The following is a 19,057-nucleotide window of genomic DNA, read 5'->3' as shown; positions in this document are numbered from 1 at the left end:
ACTTCATTTGTTGAAAAAATGAAAATTATTTTCTTAACTTTGTTACAACAATAAAATACAATAACTGGCGTAATTATACAATAACAATAGAAATTGCGTAATAAATATATTTTAACACATCCAACTCTGTTACTAGCCCACAACACAAAAAAATAACTACCCAATTTTGATTACAGAAATTCTGGGACATTTATTTACTTTTTGTATCCAGCAAAGCAACAGTGAAACGAGTTAATAAAATTCGCGGCGCAGTTAGAAACCAAAGCGTGCATTTATGCAATTAGAAAAAAAAGTAGGAGACCATAATCACAAATGTCTGGTGACTGAAAAAACATACACAAACAAACAGAAACAACGTAATAAATACAACAAAACACTCCTGAATTGCACCGGATAGAACTATCTGTCATTGAGAGTGAATAATGTTGGGCTGTTAGGTTGTTTGATAATAATATTTACTCATTCAGTCAATTCTATGTGATCATTATTATGATTGGTAATCGCCTATTAGTGGTAAGCTCAAATTGTAAGATTGTTAAATCAATATCCTTTTGCACTTACTGTTGAGGAAATGCAGTTTATATTTAATATTATAAGTATCAGTATTTAACTAGTAGGTTAAAATTTGAAGTTTTGTTAATTTTATGTCACTAACAAAACTTACTACGCCTAGGAACCTTTACCTATTAAAATGACTAGTGGGTGTGGGGCCAAATCTTTTGATCTTTTAACAGATAGTACAAAACATAACTCTTTACTCTAATAATATTGACTTTTGGGTTATGTATTTCTGTTGATACATTTGCCTAATCTGTACTCTCCTGAAGCTAATTTTTTGTATAGTAGGATAAGCAACCCTGTCTTTCATATTCCAAGATATTAGCAAATGTTGTTGCATAATTACTAATTTAGAATTTAAGTGTTGGTAATTATGAATAGCCAGAGTGGCAAAATACATATTTTGTGTCATTAACTTACTCCTATGGTCCTCCTGAACACGGAAAAAAAAACAATATAAGGTTTTAGGGGATGGATAAAAATAAATTTAAAAATAATGCCAATAAATTAAACCAAACTTTTTACAAATGAATAAATAGTGTAAAAAACGCAAGTTTAATAAATTAGGAAAACTAAAGAAACAATAACTTCCTACTATCTACTCTCATACCACGTGGTAACTTCCGATTACATGATAATAGCGGTTTAAAAATAATACAAACTCATATTCTCATTCTAAAATCACAGGGTAGGGTACGATAAGCAGACCCGGATTTTTATATCGAAATTGGCAAACGATATTACTTAATCATCGATAAACTTGCTGATTAATTATTTTGAACAATTAACTTAAATAATCTATATCAACAGCTGTAAACACTTTCATACACTGTATACACATAGGGTAATTTTTCAATTTTACATAAGTAACATTTGATTATTAAAAATGGCAGTCAATTAAAAAAAACTACACGGCATTGCTTTGAAAGATGATAGGCCTAAGACATGTTTTTCGTGGCTTCAACAACTCGTAACGAAAAATCCAGTATGTGAATATTGTGGGAAAGAAACAACTGTAACTGTGAGAGGAGCAAATATGGTCGTCTTCAGTTTTCCTAATTTTGATTATAATAATTTGTTTGATCACTGTAAATAATAAATTCATATTTTAATTTAAAACATATGATTATTATTGAGGACTATAGATATATGTTTCCTAGATTTTTACAGGGCATGTTGCTTTGCAGTCCAGGGGAAAACAGACAATATGATGTTATAAGATGCTTATCTAGGATGAATCTAAATTATCGTCCAGTTTTCAGCCAAAATCCAAAAATAACAAAATAATCTTGTTCTAAGTTGTTAGTAGATTATATGGTTTTATAGCATATATGCTACTTAGCACGTCAGCTGAGACTGGCACACTGGTAACACTTTAGTCCTAGTAATAGTCTGTGATATGGTATTGGCAAAATGAAAAAGTTGAGGCAGTATGCTACAAGACTGCTGTTTAGTGGAGAAAAGATGATGGGTAAACAGTTGCTTTATAATACTAAAAGTCCATTTTGGATAGAAGATCAGAAGAGTCAATGAATGAAATTGCCAATTCTTTTTAAAACAAAGTAACTTCTTGTGGGGCTGATAGTGTTAATATTGTGTAGGCTATTTTAGCAGTACCATCCCGCCCAAAAATAGTCCGATGATGGCTCTTGCATTTCAATCCCCCTCTACACCCCGCACCCAATACTGTTGCCAATTTTACATATTTGAAAAACTACCGATTTTTTGTAGTAAACAAAAATCATTAGATGTTACGGTAATTCTAAGCAATATATGGGTCAACCTCGATTTTTCTCATTTTACAATATAATGTTCCAATAGTCAATTAGAAAAGGAAATGACTAGAATTTCTTGCCGGAAAGCAGTTATAGGGAGCAGGCAACCGCCAGACGGTCATATATTGCTTAGAATTACCTATTAGTGATCAGGGGCACTGACGTGATCTAGGCTTCAAATTTGGAACTACTCAAGTTAATTTATTTTTCTAAAAGAGCAAGCAGCGCGAAGCGCTGCGCAGCGGGCAGGCATCGTGCGTGATCCTTTTTTTTTATTAAAAATTACTGATAAATTGTTATTACATATTACAATATAATGTAGGTAATGTATGTAAAACAATTTTAAACACATAATTACATGCCGGAAAGCAAAGTAAAACCAACCAAAAACCAACAACTAACCTTAATAGTCGTCAACGTCGGAGTTGGAGTCTGGCTCAATGGGTTGTTGTTCACAGCGGTCACCGTACGCTGTGACACCGTTGTAGACATGTGAAATTGCCCGAAAGATGTTGTGTACTCTAGTTTTATAATCTGAATATTTTCTTTTAAACATAAACTCAGCTAAATGTCCAACAAGATGATGTTTTCTGTTGCCGTACCTTGGGATATTGCCTCTAACTTCCCGCCACAAACGTTCTATGGTTTGGGTGTGTGCGCCGGTATCGGGATCAATGAAATTGTAACTGTGGTTAACAGTAAGATGTTGGTAATTGTTATATTGTAAACAATTATAGCTTTTCCAACAATCACTGATTACTGTTGTTCCCGGCAACACGTACTTTTGTATTATAGGTAACAACGTTTCTTGGCCGCGTGTTGGTACAGGAACGAAAAAACAACGTTTTGTTTCATGCTCAATACCAGTGAAAACCCAATTCCCTTCAATAATACGGCCGCGATTATATTTACGTTTACCGATTTTTGCCTCGTCAATCTCTACTGTTTTGCCCACCCCTCCAATAGGTTCTGATTTTTCAACTAGAATAATCACACAAACTTCTCTGAGATAGCTACTCCAATCTACTATAGCAACATGAGACAGGTCGAGTTCATGTCTTAGCAGGTCATGTCGTGGTGGTTTTAATAACACCCAATAAGCCACAAATCGGCACACTGTTTGCGTTGTGAGATTATGGTTTTCGAAAAAAGTTAATTTATACTGAGACACATACTTTTTGCACTGGACTTTCACTTTCTTCCGGTTAAGATCAGTCTTTTCTATCCTGTTCCAACATCGAAACACGTGATCCGTTTCATTTAAGGTCATTTGACCCCCGTAACTCGGACATTTTTTATTACGTGGTAAAACTCCGTGGTCGTACAAAAATTTCTTAAAGTTACACTATCCTCAGAACAAACTATAAATGACGCTAACGTAAACTCGCACGAATTACACAAAAAAGGATTAACATCCGAACAGCTGCACATCACGATAGCAACTGATTAGGACCGGCCGCCAGTGACTGATAACGCCGAGATAACGCCGCGCGGACTGAAATTAATTCAGTATATACCCAGATCATGCACGATGCCTGCCCGCTGCGCAGCGCTTTGTTCTGCTTGCTCTATTAGAAAAAAAATTAACTTGAGTAGTTCCAAATTTGAAGCTCAGATCACGTCAGTGCCCCTGATCACTAATATTCTAAGCAATATATGACCGTCTGGCGGTTGCCTGCTCCCTATAACTGCTTTCCGGCAAGAAATTCTAGTCATTTCCTTTTCTAATTGACTATTGGAACATTATATTGTAATATGAGAAAAATCGAGGTTGACGACCCATATATTGCTTAGAATTACCAATGTTACCATAGAAAAATATACATATGTTTGATTTCATTCATCTGTTTTTCAGACAACATTTAAATCAAACCGGCAGTAGTGACTATAGTCATGCCGTAGTGGTAATCAGCAGCAATATAGCAATAATGTCATCAGACTAAAAGAGGTAATTTTTTAAGTAAGAACTGCTTTGTTATGAATCAAGGGAAACTTTGTGTATGAACTTAAATTGTATGTAAAAATAAATTAATGTACCTACATTTAGTCACTTCTCTACATAAGTCACCATGAATATTTAAACATTTTTCAAGTTGTGACACCAGCTTTTGGATCCCGTCATCAAAGAACTCTGCCGCCAGGCTGTTAAACCAGTTAGCAATGGTTTCTTTCAACAATTCATTTTCTAAGCGCTTCCCACCAAGAAATTCCTTGACTTTTAGAAAAAGATGAAAGTCTTATGGTGCTAAATCAAGAGTTGTATGGTGGATGATCTATTAATTCATAACAAAACTTGTCCAGCTGCGTCTTTGTTCTTACTACTTCGTGAGGGCAAGCATTGTCGTGATGCAGAATGACGTCACCAGATAGCAGACCTAGTCGGCGGTTTTGTGTAGCTTGCCTAAACTTCAATAATTAGTATAATACTAATTATACTATAATTAGTATAATTAGTATAATAATTAGTAGCCTTACAGTATTTCTCTGCATTTATTGTCATTCCTTGCGGCAGAAAGTCTATCAAAAGTATGCCTTTCCAGTCTTAAAAAACTATGGCCATGATTTTCGTTTTTGAAAGTTTGAGTTTAAATTTCCGTGGCTTCGGGAGTTTGGGTGATGCCACTCACTGGATTGACATTTTGTCTCTGGAGTGTAGTACGCAACCCACGTCTCATCACCAGTCACAATGTGACAAAAACTCATGACCAACCTTGTGATAGTGCTCCAAAAAGGACAAAGAATGTGCCATATACTTTGCTTTATGTTCTTCTGTTAATATTTTTGGCACCTATCTGGCACACTTTTTTCGTAATGAAGTGTATCAGTAACAGTATTGTAAACTACATGAAATTCGTGAAGCACTTAATGTATCTCAACTGAAAAGGAGGCCAGGAGGAAAATTAATGCAGAATAAGTTTGAATTGGTAGTTGAATATGAAGGTCTCTAAAAGAAAAATGGAGGTCTTTCAATGGACAACTAGTTTTGCCTACACCTTACATCAAAATAATTTGTTGTATAGGTAGTTTTTTACAGATAATAGTGAGATGTTCAAAAGGATTTGAAATATTTGGTAGGATAACAGACTTTTACTATGGAAAATAAGACTTCGGTGCATAAACCTTATTAGCATTTCAAAACACTTTTTGTTTTTCTGTAGGTTCATATTTGTGAATTTTTTAAAGTTTAAATGAATGCTGTATTTGAACAAAAATTACTAAACTGGCGAATAAACTTAGCTGATACATGTACAAGATCAATTTTTGAACAAAATTTTAACTAGAGTGTGCTTTTTTTGGGACAGTTATTGTATCCACAAGCTGTGTTATAAAGCTTACATATGTCAAACATTTGGAATGTATTTGGGCTCTTATGTATAAATGTTTCTTAAGTGCTACTGTAAAATCAAACTAAAATGCATGTAAAAGGCATCAGCTTGATATGAACTTAATAAGGGTAAAGAAGTACGGCCCTGGAACATCGCAAAATAGATGTAATTGAATGAAATTGATAATATTTTGCCAAAAAAACTTGGAATGAATGATTTTATTTATCTTTTATTGTGAAATATGACTTTGGAGGACAAGTTTAATTTTTCTTTTAGAAACAAAAATTCTGAAATTCATAACTCCATCAACTAAATGGTATTAGGCATGCTATACAAATAATGATAGTAGAAAACTTGCTGCATATCGTGTTGCTTTTTATCTTTAACTTAAAATCAGAATATTCTGCCAAGTCTTACTTAAAAAACAACGTTGCTAAGGACATTAAATAAATAAAATTTATTCCGATCATTTAAGAACAGGCTGTAGTGGTGGCCATCTTGATGTTAGCTCCTTAAATAACAATGTTAAACTTTATGTACTTTTATAACATCATTTTAAGTTGTAGAATTATGGGAGATCTCTCATTTTAAAGACGTGAATTAAAATACATCCAAATATTTTACATTTTTTTTAGATATTTTCATTGGTTATTCAGAACACAATCTCTAACTTATATGTACTTTATCATTAAAATTTACACATTAAGCCCTTAAGGGAGGCAGATTAAGCCTTATTCTTCCTGTCCTCATGGGCCACTTGCCTGTGGGAGGATCTCATCAAATAGAATAAGGATGAGAGTTGTTACAGTACAAGTACGATGTTATAGATATAAAGTGTAATGGTAAAAGACAGGATTTAAACCTGCGCTATCTGTAACTCAATCAAAATCCAACGTCTAAACCACTCGGTCATCTCCACTCCCGTTGGTCCTAATGAGATCTTCAAAGTGGGACATTTCTCATAAAACTATGATAAAAAATAATGGTGAAAAAGTGCATGTGGTTATAAATTGTTCTTCAGAAGTCAAGATCATTTAATTATAGCTGGCTCTTAAAGTAATGATTATGGTCAAACACAGCATATGTTTTAAAAGCAGGTTTATCTGTTTGTTTTATTTCTTTTCTGCTATTTAATTTTATGTTACAGATTTTCAGCAAATCAATCACCCTACTGATTCATATATATTAAAAATTTGTACTTTGCGATTGCTTAGGAAATATAAAGTGAGTATCTATGTGTGCTCTGTTATAGTTAATATTGTACATTATTAACTTTGTTGTTATTTATACTACTTTTCATTGTCTGCAAGTCTGATTATATTTATAATTTTAAAACTTGCATGTGTATTTTAAAATTATGTTTATACAAATATTTTTACTGTTGTATGGACTGAAGCAAATTTCTGGGTAATCTGTAAGTAAATCATTTACAAATAACTGTTTGGTTCTTAACTGTTATATTTTATTGTTTTATATTTACTTATAATGGTGTGGTCACAAAGGATGCTGAACTTGATACTCAGTAGTCACTGTAATCACATCTATTCAACTATTTCTAAAGGTATGTTACACTGGTATACATGTACGAGAATTTGTGTGACATTCTTGTCTGGATACAAGTTTGAGTTGAAATTCCAATACATGTTGACTAATATTTGAGCTTTTACATTTGCATAAATGTTGATTCTATAGAATGACTTAGCTTTTTGTAAATAGCTTATTGCTTGTTTTCATAGACTTTATATCATTATTAATTATGTATAGTGATCAAGAGGAGGTTTTATACTTGTACGCTGCTGTTGATGAAATAAAGAAAAGAAAACTGCCATGGTAGTAGCACGATTTTAAAGAAAAGAACAAAAGAGAGAAAAAACAGCTTTAAACAGTATGCAATTTGGTCTCAACCTCTTTAGCAGAAAAACTTAGTTCTTGTCCTATGGCAGTGTAAATGTCTTTCCTTTTGTTACTATCCTTGAACTCGTTGGGCTTAACATCCCATACGAAGCCCTAATTTTCTCAATTAGTGGCAATATTGTTTCTCAACTCCAGTCTAAAGGCAGCAACTAAAACATTAAAAGGTTAAAAAATTAAAATGACTACAACAATTTAAACATAATGAAAATAACTAAAAAAATAATTGTCTACATCAGAAAAGCTTCCATTATCACCTCACACAAGTCAATGTTAAAAAATTTTTTGTTCACTCAAAATATATGAACAAATGTAGAAGCTCATGCAAAATTTAAGTTTTGAGTAAGCAAATGTTTCTGGATTTGTTAATTCCACAAGTATCTTATCCAAGTGTACCAGTGTAAACATACCTTAAGTTGGCAAAACAAAATTTCATGATGAAATTTTTGTTTGCCATTGCCGTTGATTGTACGTGTATCGGGCCTTATCCTTAGGAAGAGATATGATAGGTTTACATAACTAGTTCATTTTGAAGCTTCTTTATGGTGACATTTCAAATAAATGTCTCAAATAAAGAATATTTCTGGCGATATCCACAATTTTAGTAGTACATTGATCAATTGATATTCAGCTCAGCATATGTAAATAACATAAAAATAAGTATTGTTAGTAAGATATTTTGTTTACACACCAGAAAAGTGACAACAGTTATTACATTTTTCAGTGTTTATTGATGGGCAGATCGTATGTGATCCAAAGTTGCTTTGTACCAGTTTCGGAGAGTACTTTTCCTTAGTATATCAACCTGTTGTTGATGTGAATGTAGTGGCAGAGGAATTGTACTCTGGTGCCAGTGGTAGTTTAGGAGTATTCAAATGTCCTCAATTTCTATGACTTCTGCTTTTGTGGATGGAACACCCACTTTTGTTATCAAAGGAATGGCTGAGATTGTTGGCTTTTTAATTGGATTTTAGCTTCAGGGGTTTACCCTAGTATATGGACAGTTGCTTCAGTAACGTCAATTCCGAAAAAGGGTTACAACTCCCTATTTAACTTTAGGCTTGTTTTTGTTGAGATTATTTCGTGAGATCAAACATGGGAAAATGTTTTGTCATCTTTCCCTTATCAACATGGCTTATTAAATGGATTGGTGAAAAGAGAGGGCCGAATTCTTTGGTAATGAAAGTAAATTCTGTAAGACAGTATGATTGTGCGGTATTACCGATTTTTTTAACTACTTTGACTGAGTTTCATGGTTTATTCTTTTTTTGTTGGATTTCTTGACCATTACAACTGACAGTTTCCATCTCAAAATTCTTCTGATCAACCAGTATATTAAGGTTTTCAACCATTTTATTTTTTCTGGCCTCCTGTTTCTTACTGGGTGGCTTTTCGTCCCTTTTTCGAGTGGGTGGAGCAGCAGAGTGTAGGGATATGTACCTCTAAAGATTATATGCAACTGAAATAATTTTATCCCAAAAAAATCAAGATACTCTTTTGTTTCAATCTAGCGTGTAGCGGATATACTATCAAATTGGAGAACAATTGTAATACCTACATCTAATGTCTCACTGATCAATAAAAATCTTACATGTCTATGAAGTACTCACAAAGTTTCACAGTGAAACTTATACGTTGATGAATGGAATCCTATTTGTTAAAACCTAGAAAATCCTAATCATTATTAATTGGTAGGCCTACTAGATTGGTTGATTGACGATGAAACAAACAAATTTTTCTTTTGTAATTCCTGGCTTAACTTAGGAAAATTCAGCCTATTTAGCTTTAAAAGTTTGTAATAGATAAATTTTCAGGATTTTTATTTTAGAAGGGGTATAATAAACTGTATTCTGTTTATTTGAGAATAGGTGCCCAAGCTAGAAAGGTAAATAAATTTCATCCATACTTGAGCGAAAGGTCCATTTTCTATGGTCATTGGTACAGACTAATCCAATTATATGAGAAATAGAATGTAGAGTTTAACTGAATCCTGAGTGTATACTAAAAAAAAACCCAGGATTGTGAAGGAAACAGGATTTTTCCGGATATTTCATCATTGTTCAGCGATACAAAAAATCAGTATCACAACGGACAGTGGAAAATATTCTCTCTTTGTGGCATTGAAACCAGTAATTTTCTGGTGGGATAGTTATACCGTAATCTTCAGACATTGTAATCAAATAATAGGTATATAATTATTGTATTGTTTTATGCACAATCCTGATGATAAAGTAGCATTTTATTAATAGGAATAAACTAGAATATAACGTCTGTTTTAAGGCAGAATCTCCCCTCAACCCTTTACATTTGTTGGATTACTTTTAAATACCAACAATTCATTCTGTACTTTTTAAATAATAGGCCACACTAATTTTTAATATTTATTCAAGCTCTGATGGACTCTTAAAAAGTGTTTATAGAACAATGATCTCTAAAATATGCTCTTTATTGCATGGGTTTTGTCTTTATTAATTATTATTCAATTTACTTTCATAACTCTCTAACTTTCCTAATATAGTAATGATAGTGTATATAGTATGGTCAATGTATTTGCATGTAACGCATGTATAACACATACATTTGATACCTATTTTAAATTTAATGTTTTTGCCTAGGCTGTACTAATTACAAGCTTCCTTATCACCTGTTCAAACATGTATTCATCATGCACTGGCAGGTTTAGGATGCGATCAGACCATTTTCTGTTTACGTGCTGAGATTTGTCGTTATACTCTTATCACACCACTGGGTTTCTTAAAGGAAGGCTACTTAGTAATATACATGGATGCAGTATCAGTGACATTTTAAATGATACATGCATTGAAACATTCTTTATAACATTAATTTCTCTCACTAAATAATACAGTAACATATGGTACAAAACATGAACAAACGTGAACTCTTTATTCTATTACATATAAGCAAATGGTTTCAACAAAATTATGTAGAGGGAATTTTGTGAGGAACTCAACCCACAAAAGCTACTAAAATCTGTGATCAGTATCAAGTTCTTTAATTTATCCTTATAATAATAAAATGAGTACAAAAAGTACAGTGGTTATAAAATTATCTTAAAATAGATTGTAGATTTTTTAACTCTGTGAAATTCTCTGTATTTAATAAAGATAAAGAGGTAAATAATATGTGTCAATAATATAATAATTTTTAGAAAAGTACTACAGTATATGTATTTTACTAGTGTCCTTGTACTTTTGACAGACATGTATAAATATACAGACAGAGAGATCTGGGTTCGAGTCCCGGCAGAGCAAGTACTTTTTGTGATTCAATGTTTATTGAAATTAAATTCGGCGATTGCCATTTATACAAATTTAATTAATGTAAATAAAAGTCGTTTGACAGGTATTTGGTCTTCCAATCATATGTTAGTTTAAACTTTATTAACTTTAAAATTAGTTATTTAAACGCGTATGTGACAGATAGGGCCAAATACAAAATAATTGAATCATAAAAAGTAAGGACTCTGTGGTGTAATGGTAGCACAGTCATCCAGCAAGTGAGAGATCCGAGTTCAAGTCCCGGCGGAGCAAGAACTTTTTGTGATTCAATGTTTATTGAAATTATATACACATACACACAACACACACACATTGATTTCAGATAAAAAATGTATACACTATACATCATTGTTTATACTGCATTAATGTGTGGCTGTTTGTTGCAAACTCACAATCTTAATGTATATTTCATGAAAACTGTAGGTACATTTTTATTTCAATAAATTTTATATCCACCTTTATGTTTTGCAGTTTTTTTAAATGACTAAGATCAGATTGTAGATATCAAAAGATATAATTTCAGTGGTTTGTTGATTTTAACCATTAGAAATTAATGTACTTCAATAAATCTATTTAAAATTCCAAAAGTGTCAGAAGCAAGACTGGATTGTATTTTCTGTTGCTTCTTGCATTTTGATACACCTGAAATTAAAAACTGTATTGCTTACAATGTTATTCCAAGTTTCTTATTCCAGTTTTATGAATAACATTAATTTACAGTTATTATTATTATTTTGTGTTTTCATTATGCAAAAGGGCAGTCTGAAAAATGTAAGAAAGTTAATTTATTATTTTGTGAAGAGCTACAAAATGAGAGTAATTATAGTTCAAGTTTGTCTGTATTTTTCAAATGACACAGCCGCTTATGTGTCACATTCAAATTGTATCTTATGAGCCAGCTTTCCAGTTCAGAAATCCTTGCACTGAATGGAAGAGTCCTTCTGAAACCAAGATAATAGATCATTCTGAGTAAAATGAGTTGACTTGTATATCATACATTCAGTCTCGACAATGTAGATGCAAGAGTCAATCTGTGAAATGTTGTCTTGGAATGATTTAACGATGACCAACAGTATACTGAACAAGTCCTATCTCAAGACAAATATGATACCATTTTGGTTATATTACCAAAACATTCAAGAAAGATGTATAAGAATAGAAAAAACTTCACTAATTAAATGTGATTGTTATAAAAATTATAGATGTTTGATATACAGGGTGATTCAAAAAGAATACCACAACTTTAGAAATATATAACTCTGCAGAGAATAAAAGGAGAGCTAAGGACAATCTGTCGGCGAATTCAGGAAGCTCTAAAGTTTCATTTAGTTACTCATTTGTTCACTTGAGGCGCTGTTGACAAGGCGTCAGCGTCAGTTGATGTTAATATGGCGGCTACTAAACAGAAAGCTTTTTGTGTTATTGAGTGTGGCAGAAGTGAATCGACTACAACAGTTGTTCAGCGTGCATTTCGAACGAAGTATGGTGTTCAATCTCCTGATAGGTGGTGTATCAAATGTTGGTATAAACAGTATATAGAGAATGGGTATTTGTGCAAAGGGAAAGTTCTGGAAGGCCGCACACAAGTGATGAAAATGTAGCACGCATACAGCAAACATTTGTTCGCAGCCCAGGTAAATCGACTCGAAGAGGTAGCAGAGAACTGCAACTTCCACAAAAAACTGTATGGAGAGTCCTACGAAAAAGGTTAGTAATGAACCCTTATCGTCTGAAATTGTTTCAAGCCCTTTAGGCAGCTAAAAGAATCGATTTTTGTGAGTTTATTCTTGCTCAAATGGAAACAGATGAATCTTTTGTTTCAAAGATTGTGTTTAGTGATGAAGCTACTTTCCACACTAACAGGAAAGTCAACCGGCACAATGTCCGTATATGAGGCACTGATACTCCGCGGAAAACAATTGAGCATGAACGTGACTCGCCTAAGGTGAACGTTTTCTGTGCAATTTCAGCCAATAAAGATTTTGGTCCCTTTAACGTCGAAGGTGTCACTATAACTGGACTATAGTATCTGGAGATGTTCTTGAATTGGCTGTTCCCTCAGCTCGAACAAAAAGCACAACAATTCATATTTCAGCAGGATGGAGCCCCACCACATTGGCACTTATCTGTCCGTGACTACCTGAACGTCAAGTATCCGAGGCGATGGATCGGCCACCAGGCAGCCCGCGACAGAACGTTCATCACTGGCCTCCAAGAAGCCCTGTCCTTACCCCTTGCGATTTTTTCTTATGGTATGTTAAGGATATGGTATTTCGGCACCATTGATGATTTTAAACAAGAAATAACAACAGCTATCCAAACTGTTACGCCTGATATGCTACTGAGAGTGTGGAATGAGTTTGAGTATTGGGTTGATATTGCTTGAGTAGTCTGGAGGGGGTCATATTCAACATCCCTGAACTTGTTTTTGAGTGAAAAAACTTTTTTTAATACTATTTGTAATGATGTATAACGGAAAGTTCTATTATGTTTCTTCCATTAAATACAAATTTTTAAAATTGTGGTATTCTTTTTGAATCACCCTGTATATAGTGATAGATTTCTTGCAGTTGCTGTTGTAATAGAGAATTCTAAGTTGACCTTCATGTGGTGTTTGAAGTAACAACTGCTGACCAAGATATTTGGGAAGAGCTAGAAGATTTTTTTTAGTAGACCACAAAGAATAAGCACAGGAAAAAATGAACATTTGAATAAACTATGTTGGAAAATAAAACTAACATGAAATATTAACAAATTACATTTAGAACTTTATGTATTCCTTTCCTTGTTTCTTGTTTTGTTCACTACAAAACTATTAAAAAGCAAGGTATTTGAAGAAAGCTAATCTGTCTTATGTTGACCAGCTATTGAAGTGCTGTTCACAACTAGTCAAAGATACATTCAAAATTGAACACAAGATGCCTGGTATATATGATAAGTCACTGGGATAAGAAAACTTGGTGTAGATTATACTAAAAGTAAAATTCAAAGTCCACCTCAATGTTTCGCTAGCCTCAGGATATCAGCTAATTACATTTATAGGGTCAGTTGGTTTTAAACAGTAATAAAGAGTTTATAGAAATTCTTTTTATTATTCACATATTCTTCTAATTAATGGTTGTTTATCATGTAACTGCTGCTGAAAATGCTGCTTTGTAATTTTAATATGCTTGTGTGCTTCATAATACAGTATTTAATATATTATTATTTTGTCCTCTCCTTCCCATAAAACATTGTATTTGTATAACACATCAAATTAGATGTTCAGTGAAAATTACTGTTTTAGTTTTGGAATTACACAAAATAGTAATATTCATGAAAATGACCATCCTTGAATGTATTTAAGAATGATCTACATTGTAATTTTAATATGATTGTGTGCTTCATAATACAGTATTTAATATATTATTATTTTGTCCTCTCCTTCCCATAAAACATTGTATTGGTATAACACAACAAATTAGATGTTCAGTAAAAATTACTGTTTTAATTTTGGAATTACACAAAATACTAATATTCATGAAAATGACCATCCTTGAATGTATTTAAGAATTATCTACAATCAAACTGACTCCTTTTGTCAAGATGTGGCATACAAGTAAAATTTTTAAATACCCATATATTTTTATTCCTTTAAAATTTTACATTCTTTTAGGTTATTATCCATAAAAAAGATTACCTATCAAGTTTTATGGAATTTTCACTGTATACTTTGCTATATGCTTAAAAAGTTTCAACTGCATTTTCTAATGTTTTATTTCAACATATTAAATTTTTAAATTAGGTTAATGAAATTTAAACAATGATAGATCTTTTACAGTATTAACAAATGGCCTGATTTTTATTAAATTTTGTATATAACTCAAATATTGTAGATTAAATTTTAATTTTTTGTACATAAATACATTATAATGTTTACCTCAGGATTATGCCCTAAAAAAGAAAATTGAAAAAAGGACTTCAGAAGTTCTGGTTAAGTTGCCCTTTGAATTTGATGTATTCCTCTTGAATTTAATAAACACTAGCGGACCCGGCGCGCTTCGCTGCGCATTTCAATAAGTTACCCACGGCTTTGCACGCAAATCTTAAGAACCGAAGTCCTTATATTACTTAGTAAATTTTTTTTTTTACTATAATAAATTTTAGATTAAATTAGTTATATCTCCGATGCCACGATTGAGCTTGCTTTGTTGTCTCGATCGAGAGAATATGTACACACGGAGTTTTGAGAACCATACTTCTGTCAAAAAAAAACAACTAAGGTTGATTTTATAACATTCTTTATATTTGTAGCCAACGTAAGATAGTAATTATGATATCTGCATTGCTCTTCTTATCAAGCATGAGCATGGTTTATATTAAATAAATATTGCAGTTAAAGGTGAATTTTTACGTCAAATTTGAATTGTATTATCTGGATAGTAAAGTCTATGTTTAACAGTGATTGCAGAAACAGTTTAAACAAAATTTGTCGTTTCTCTTAAGCTTACTCTATGCTTTAAAACTATAAGTGTAATATATGTTTACAAAGAACAGCTGATTAAAAATTTGAAAAGACTCTTTCACTTAATAACATATGTTTGCTGCAATGCATTTCTTACGGGTATTTCTGTAACCAGTGGGGCGGAATCCTGAATCGGGAAAGGGATAAAAAGTATCCTATAACCTTCTACAGATCAAGACGAACAAATTAAAAAAAAAATTAGGCGAATCCGTCCAGCCGTTTGTGAGTGATGCTGTTACACACGAACAGTTTCATTTTTATATATATAGATTTTATAAAGTACACTTGCGTAAAGAGTCTAAAAAAATTTTAATTTTGTAAAAGTGTAATTTAAACTATTAAGATAAAACTCTGTTCCAACATAAATCTTTAAGTTCTCTGTGGTATTGTGGAAATATACCAAGACCATGTTAAGGCAGTATTTTGTTTTATCATCCCTATTCTGTGCATGCATCGCCGAAACTTATAATAAAAAAATAATAATCTAAAAGTTGCACACAATGAATATGTTGTAAGATTTTGAAAATATTTGATTTTAACATATATTACTAATGTTTCAAATTTTGGTTTCAGGTAAATTGAAAAGCACACAAAAAATGTCTCCCAAATGCCTGAATATTTTATGTTTGAAGTAAGTTACAAAAAGTTTATTTATTCCATTTTACATGATCGATTTATTTTTTTGAATTTGCCAGTCTTAAGTTTATAAAATGCTCTGACATGTACAGTGAAGTTATAAAAATTAACTGTAGATATGGGAAGCAACATTAGTAAGTCAAAAACACCACCTCTTCACAAAGCTGTTATTAAGAAATCGCTTGAGAACATGCAGTCACTGTTGGCAAAGGAACCTTTAATGATTGATTGCGTCGGTCGAGAAGGAGAAACTGCTCTCCAGTGTGCCATTAAAATCAATTTCACCGAAGGAATCAAGTTCTTGATAGAGAACAATGCAAACATCAACACTAAAGATAACAATGGGTATACACCTTTGCATTATGCAATGTTTTGTTGTAATGAACAACTTGTTGAAGATCTCATAGACATTGGTGCTGATGTAAATTCAGCTGATGAAATGGGTAGGACTCCACTTCACTATGCAACCAAAGAGAATTTCAGTAGGGGTTTGGACTTGTTGCTAGAAAGAGGTGTTAACGTTAACCAAGAAGATAAATTTAAAATTACCCCACTAGTCTGGCCTGTCAGGAGAGGAAACATTGACTTTGTTGAGAAACTCACAGCCAGAGGAGCAAACGTGGACTATAAAGATGAACATGGCGAGTCACTCCTCCACTATGCAGTGAGGTGCGGAAGTGTATCCATTGTCAAGATGTTGGCCAAAGGCGACATTGTGAACGGGAGAAACATACATGGGCAAACGCCTCTCCATTTGGCAGCAAAGTTGGAAATTAAAGAGACTGTAGAAATACTTTTAGCAGAAGGAGCAGATGTGAATTGTAAGGACAATTACGGTGAAACCCCTCTAATTTTTGCTGTTGACGTTGGGTGCCTATCTATTGTGAAACTTCTGTTAGAAAAAGGAGCTGATGTAAATGCACAGAACAATTTGGGACAAACTCCGTTGTACTTGGCTATATACTTCATGCATGATGACGAAGACGAGGATGAGTACAGTTATGATTATTACTTCAATATTGTCCAGGAACTGCTAGATTGGGGAGCTTCTCTGTCTATTCCACTAATGAATGGAATGACATCCTTCCAGCTAGCTTCTGACGAGATCTGTAGAATGAATGCGTTGAAGATCCACGTCTTGAAGTTAACCTGCGCAAATCTACCTGTTAATGAATCCTTGGACATTGACTCTTGTGAATTGAAATCTTTTAAAGGTACATGTCTCAGAGAGCTGGAAAAGATCAAAAGCACTAGATTCGGACGGCAGTCATTACATAACATCCTGACTAATTGTAACAACTCCTCTTTTGTTTTGAACGACAATTTAGCACAAGCGATCCAATCTTCTACTTTAAGAATCGACTTTCCAATATATTCATCCTTGTTGGTTGCAAATTTTGTGAAAGGGAAAAAGAGGCAGTCTCTATTGGACTCTGCTCAGTTCACATTTATTGATCTTTTAGAAAGAAATGGGAGTATTATACTTCCTGATGAAATTGTTAGGGAGATTTTGTCGTACTTGGACAATGAAGACCTTCTAATTCTAATAAACACTCTGAGAGAAGTTTTAAACTATGGTAAATCCTAGTTTTACAAGGTTTTGAACAACTTTCTGTTCATCTCATTCAAGAATATTATCATTTAATTAAATAAAACCATAGATAATTAAATTATTTTTGACCATGTAAAGTAATTGTGAGTCAAAGAAAAATAAATTAAAAGTTTTTGTCAACTATGAACTGAAGAGTGTAAACAGAAATAACTATGCTTATTTTGTCAATATCAGTATAAATATTTTTTATGTACCGTATTTTTATAATGACTTTACACAAGTGTTTGGCAACATTCACTATTGCAGTGTACAGTGGAACGATATCTGATATGGTAGGTACAGATTATGTGTTGCTAAAGTCAAGTTGTTAAATTGGTTATGAAACGTCCTTTGGATCTTTTATAACACTGTTGTATCGTAACACTCAAAATCGGTTTTAAGTTTTAGGTGTTATAGACATACTTAAAAAGTTGGGATTGTAGTTAGTTCTAAATTATACATAATTGTGAATCATATTAATGTTTTGTAAATTGAAAAATCTGTAAATTTTGTAAAAAACTTGCCACTGTAAACATGGTTATGCCAGTTAAAAATTAAACATGTTCAACAGGAAACGAAGTATCAAAATATAAAACTTACATAAATTAGCATTGAAGTATTTTAATTCTTTGGCTTACGTAACATACCTGTAGTAATTTTATTATGATAGCAATATTTTAATGTTGTGTAAACCAGAAAGCTTAGAAGATATTGTTAAAAAAGATTTTAAGTTAAGATAGTGTGTACCACAAGAAAAGTTCTAACATAATCTTGAATATGGATCGCAACTGTTCTTAATTTTTTTAATACTTCTAAAATGTTTCTTACATAATATAAGCCATCTTTGAGTTAGTCATGTAAAAGTGTAAATAAAATCTACTCTTAAAGTATGTCTAACACCCTTACAAAATGTTTATAAATTTTAAGAAGTTAAATTTTTGTTATATAAAAATACACATCTTGAATCACTTAAAAAATTTGTTTACTACTGAACACCTTCAACGGGTTAATATAAACCAGTTCCTACAAAAATATTACAATACAATTCAAAAAGTAGTGATATTTTGCTCTCTTTTACCCTAGACGATTCCTAAAGAAAAACAGTGTATCATTTTTGTGAATGCACGTTTAAATTTACATGTACATGAACTGTAAATACTCACTCAATAATCACTCCCATTTCTGTTTATAATCCATAAACTGAGCACATATTACGCCATTAATATTTTATGTACTATATTTTACTTCCTGCTTCATTAATTTTGACATAATGCTGCTAGCAATTTAACTATTATAAGTTAATAAGTAATTGTATATAAAATTAAAATAGAATTTAGCTGTATTTGTTTGTATTAGAGTGAAATAATGCATATTTAATCTTTGGTGCTACTTGTAAAATTAGATAAAATCCTGTTTGATTGATTTTATAATTGAATAAATATATTTTTTTAATATTA

At 32.3% G+C, this 19,057-nt stretch overlaps 1 protein-coding gene across 4 annotated transcripts; it reads left to right on the top strand.

The window, feature by feature from the left end:
- The first annotated feature begins 312 nt into the window (after positions 1-312).
- On the top strand, positions 313-19,057 carry LOC124366107 (putative ankyrin repeat protein RF_0381). 4 transcript variants are annotated; one of them, XM_046822365.1, is made up of 4 exons: positions 313-513; positions 4,189-4,281; positions 6,807-6,883; positions 15,947-19,057. In XM_046822365.1, exon 4 carries the CDS (start codon positions 16,128-16,130, stop codon positions 17,595-17,597), a length of 1,470 nt encoding a protein of 489 aa, XP_046678321.1. In that variant the 5' UTR covers positions 313-513; positions 4,189-4,281; positions 6,807-6,883; positions 15,947-16,127; the 3' UTR covers positions 17,598-19,057. The 4 variants fall into 4 exon arrangements, with proteins under 4 accessions (XP_046678321.1, XP_046678322.1, XP_046678324.1 ...); XM_046822366.1 differs by lacking the exon at positions 4,189-4,281; XM_046822368.1 differs by lacking the exon at positions 6,807-6,883.

This window comes from Homalodisca vitripennis, chromosome 7 (assembly GCF_021130785.1).
Source record: "Homalodisca vitripennis isolate AUS2020 chromosome 7, UT_GWSS_2.1, whole genome shotgun sequence".
Taxonomy (NCBI): Eukaryota; Metazoa; Arthropoda; class Insecta; order Hemiptera; family Cicadellidae; genus Homalodisca; species Homalodisca vitripennis.
Note: the sequence above shows the minus strand (reverse complement) of the source record. Positions and strands in the feature narration are given on the sequence as shown.

What these genes read in the sequence shown, in the direction of transcription:
- LOC124366107 (XM_046822367.1), top strand. Translation starts at nt 16,128, where the DNA reads ATGGGAAGCAACATTAGTAAGTCAAAAACACCACCTCTTCACAAAGCT.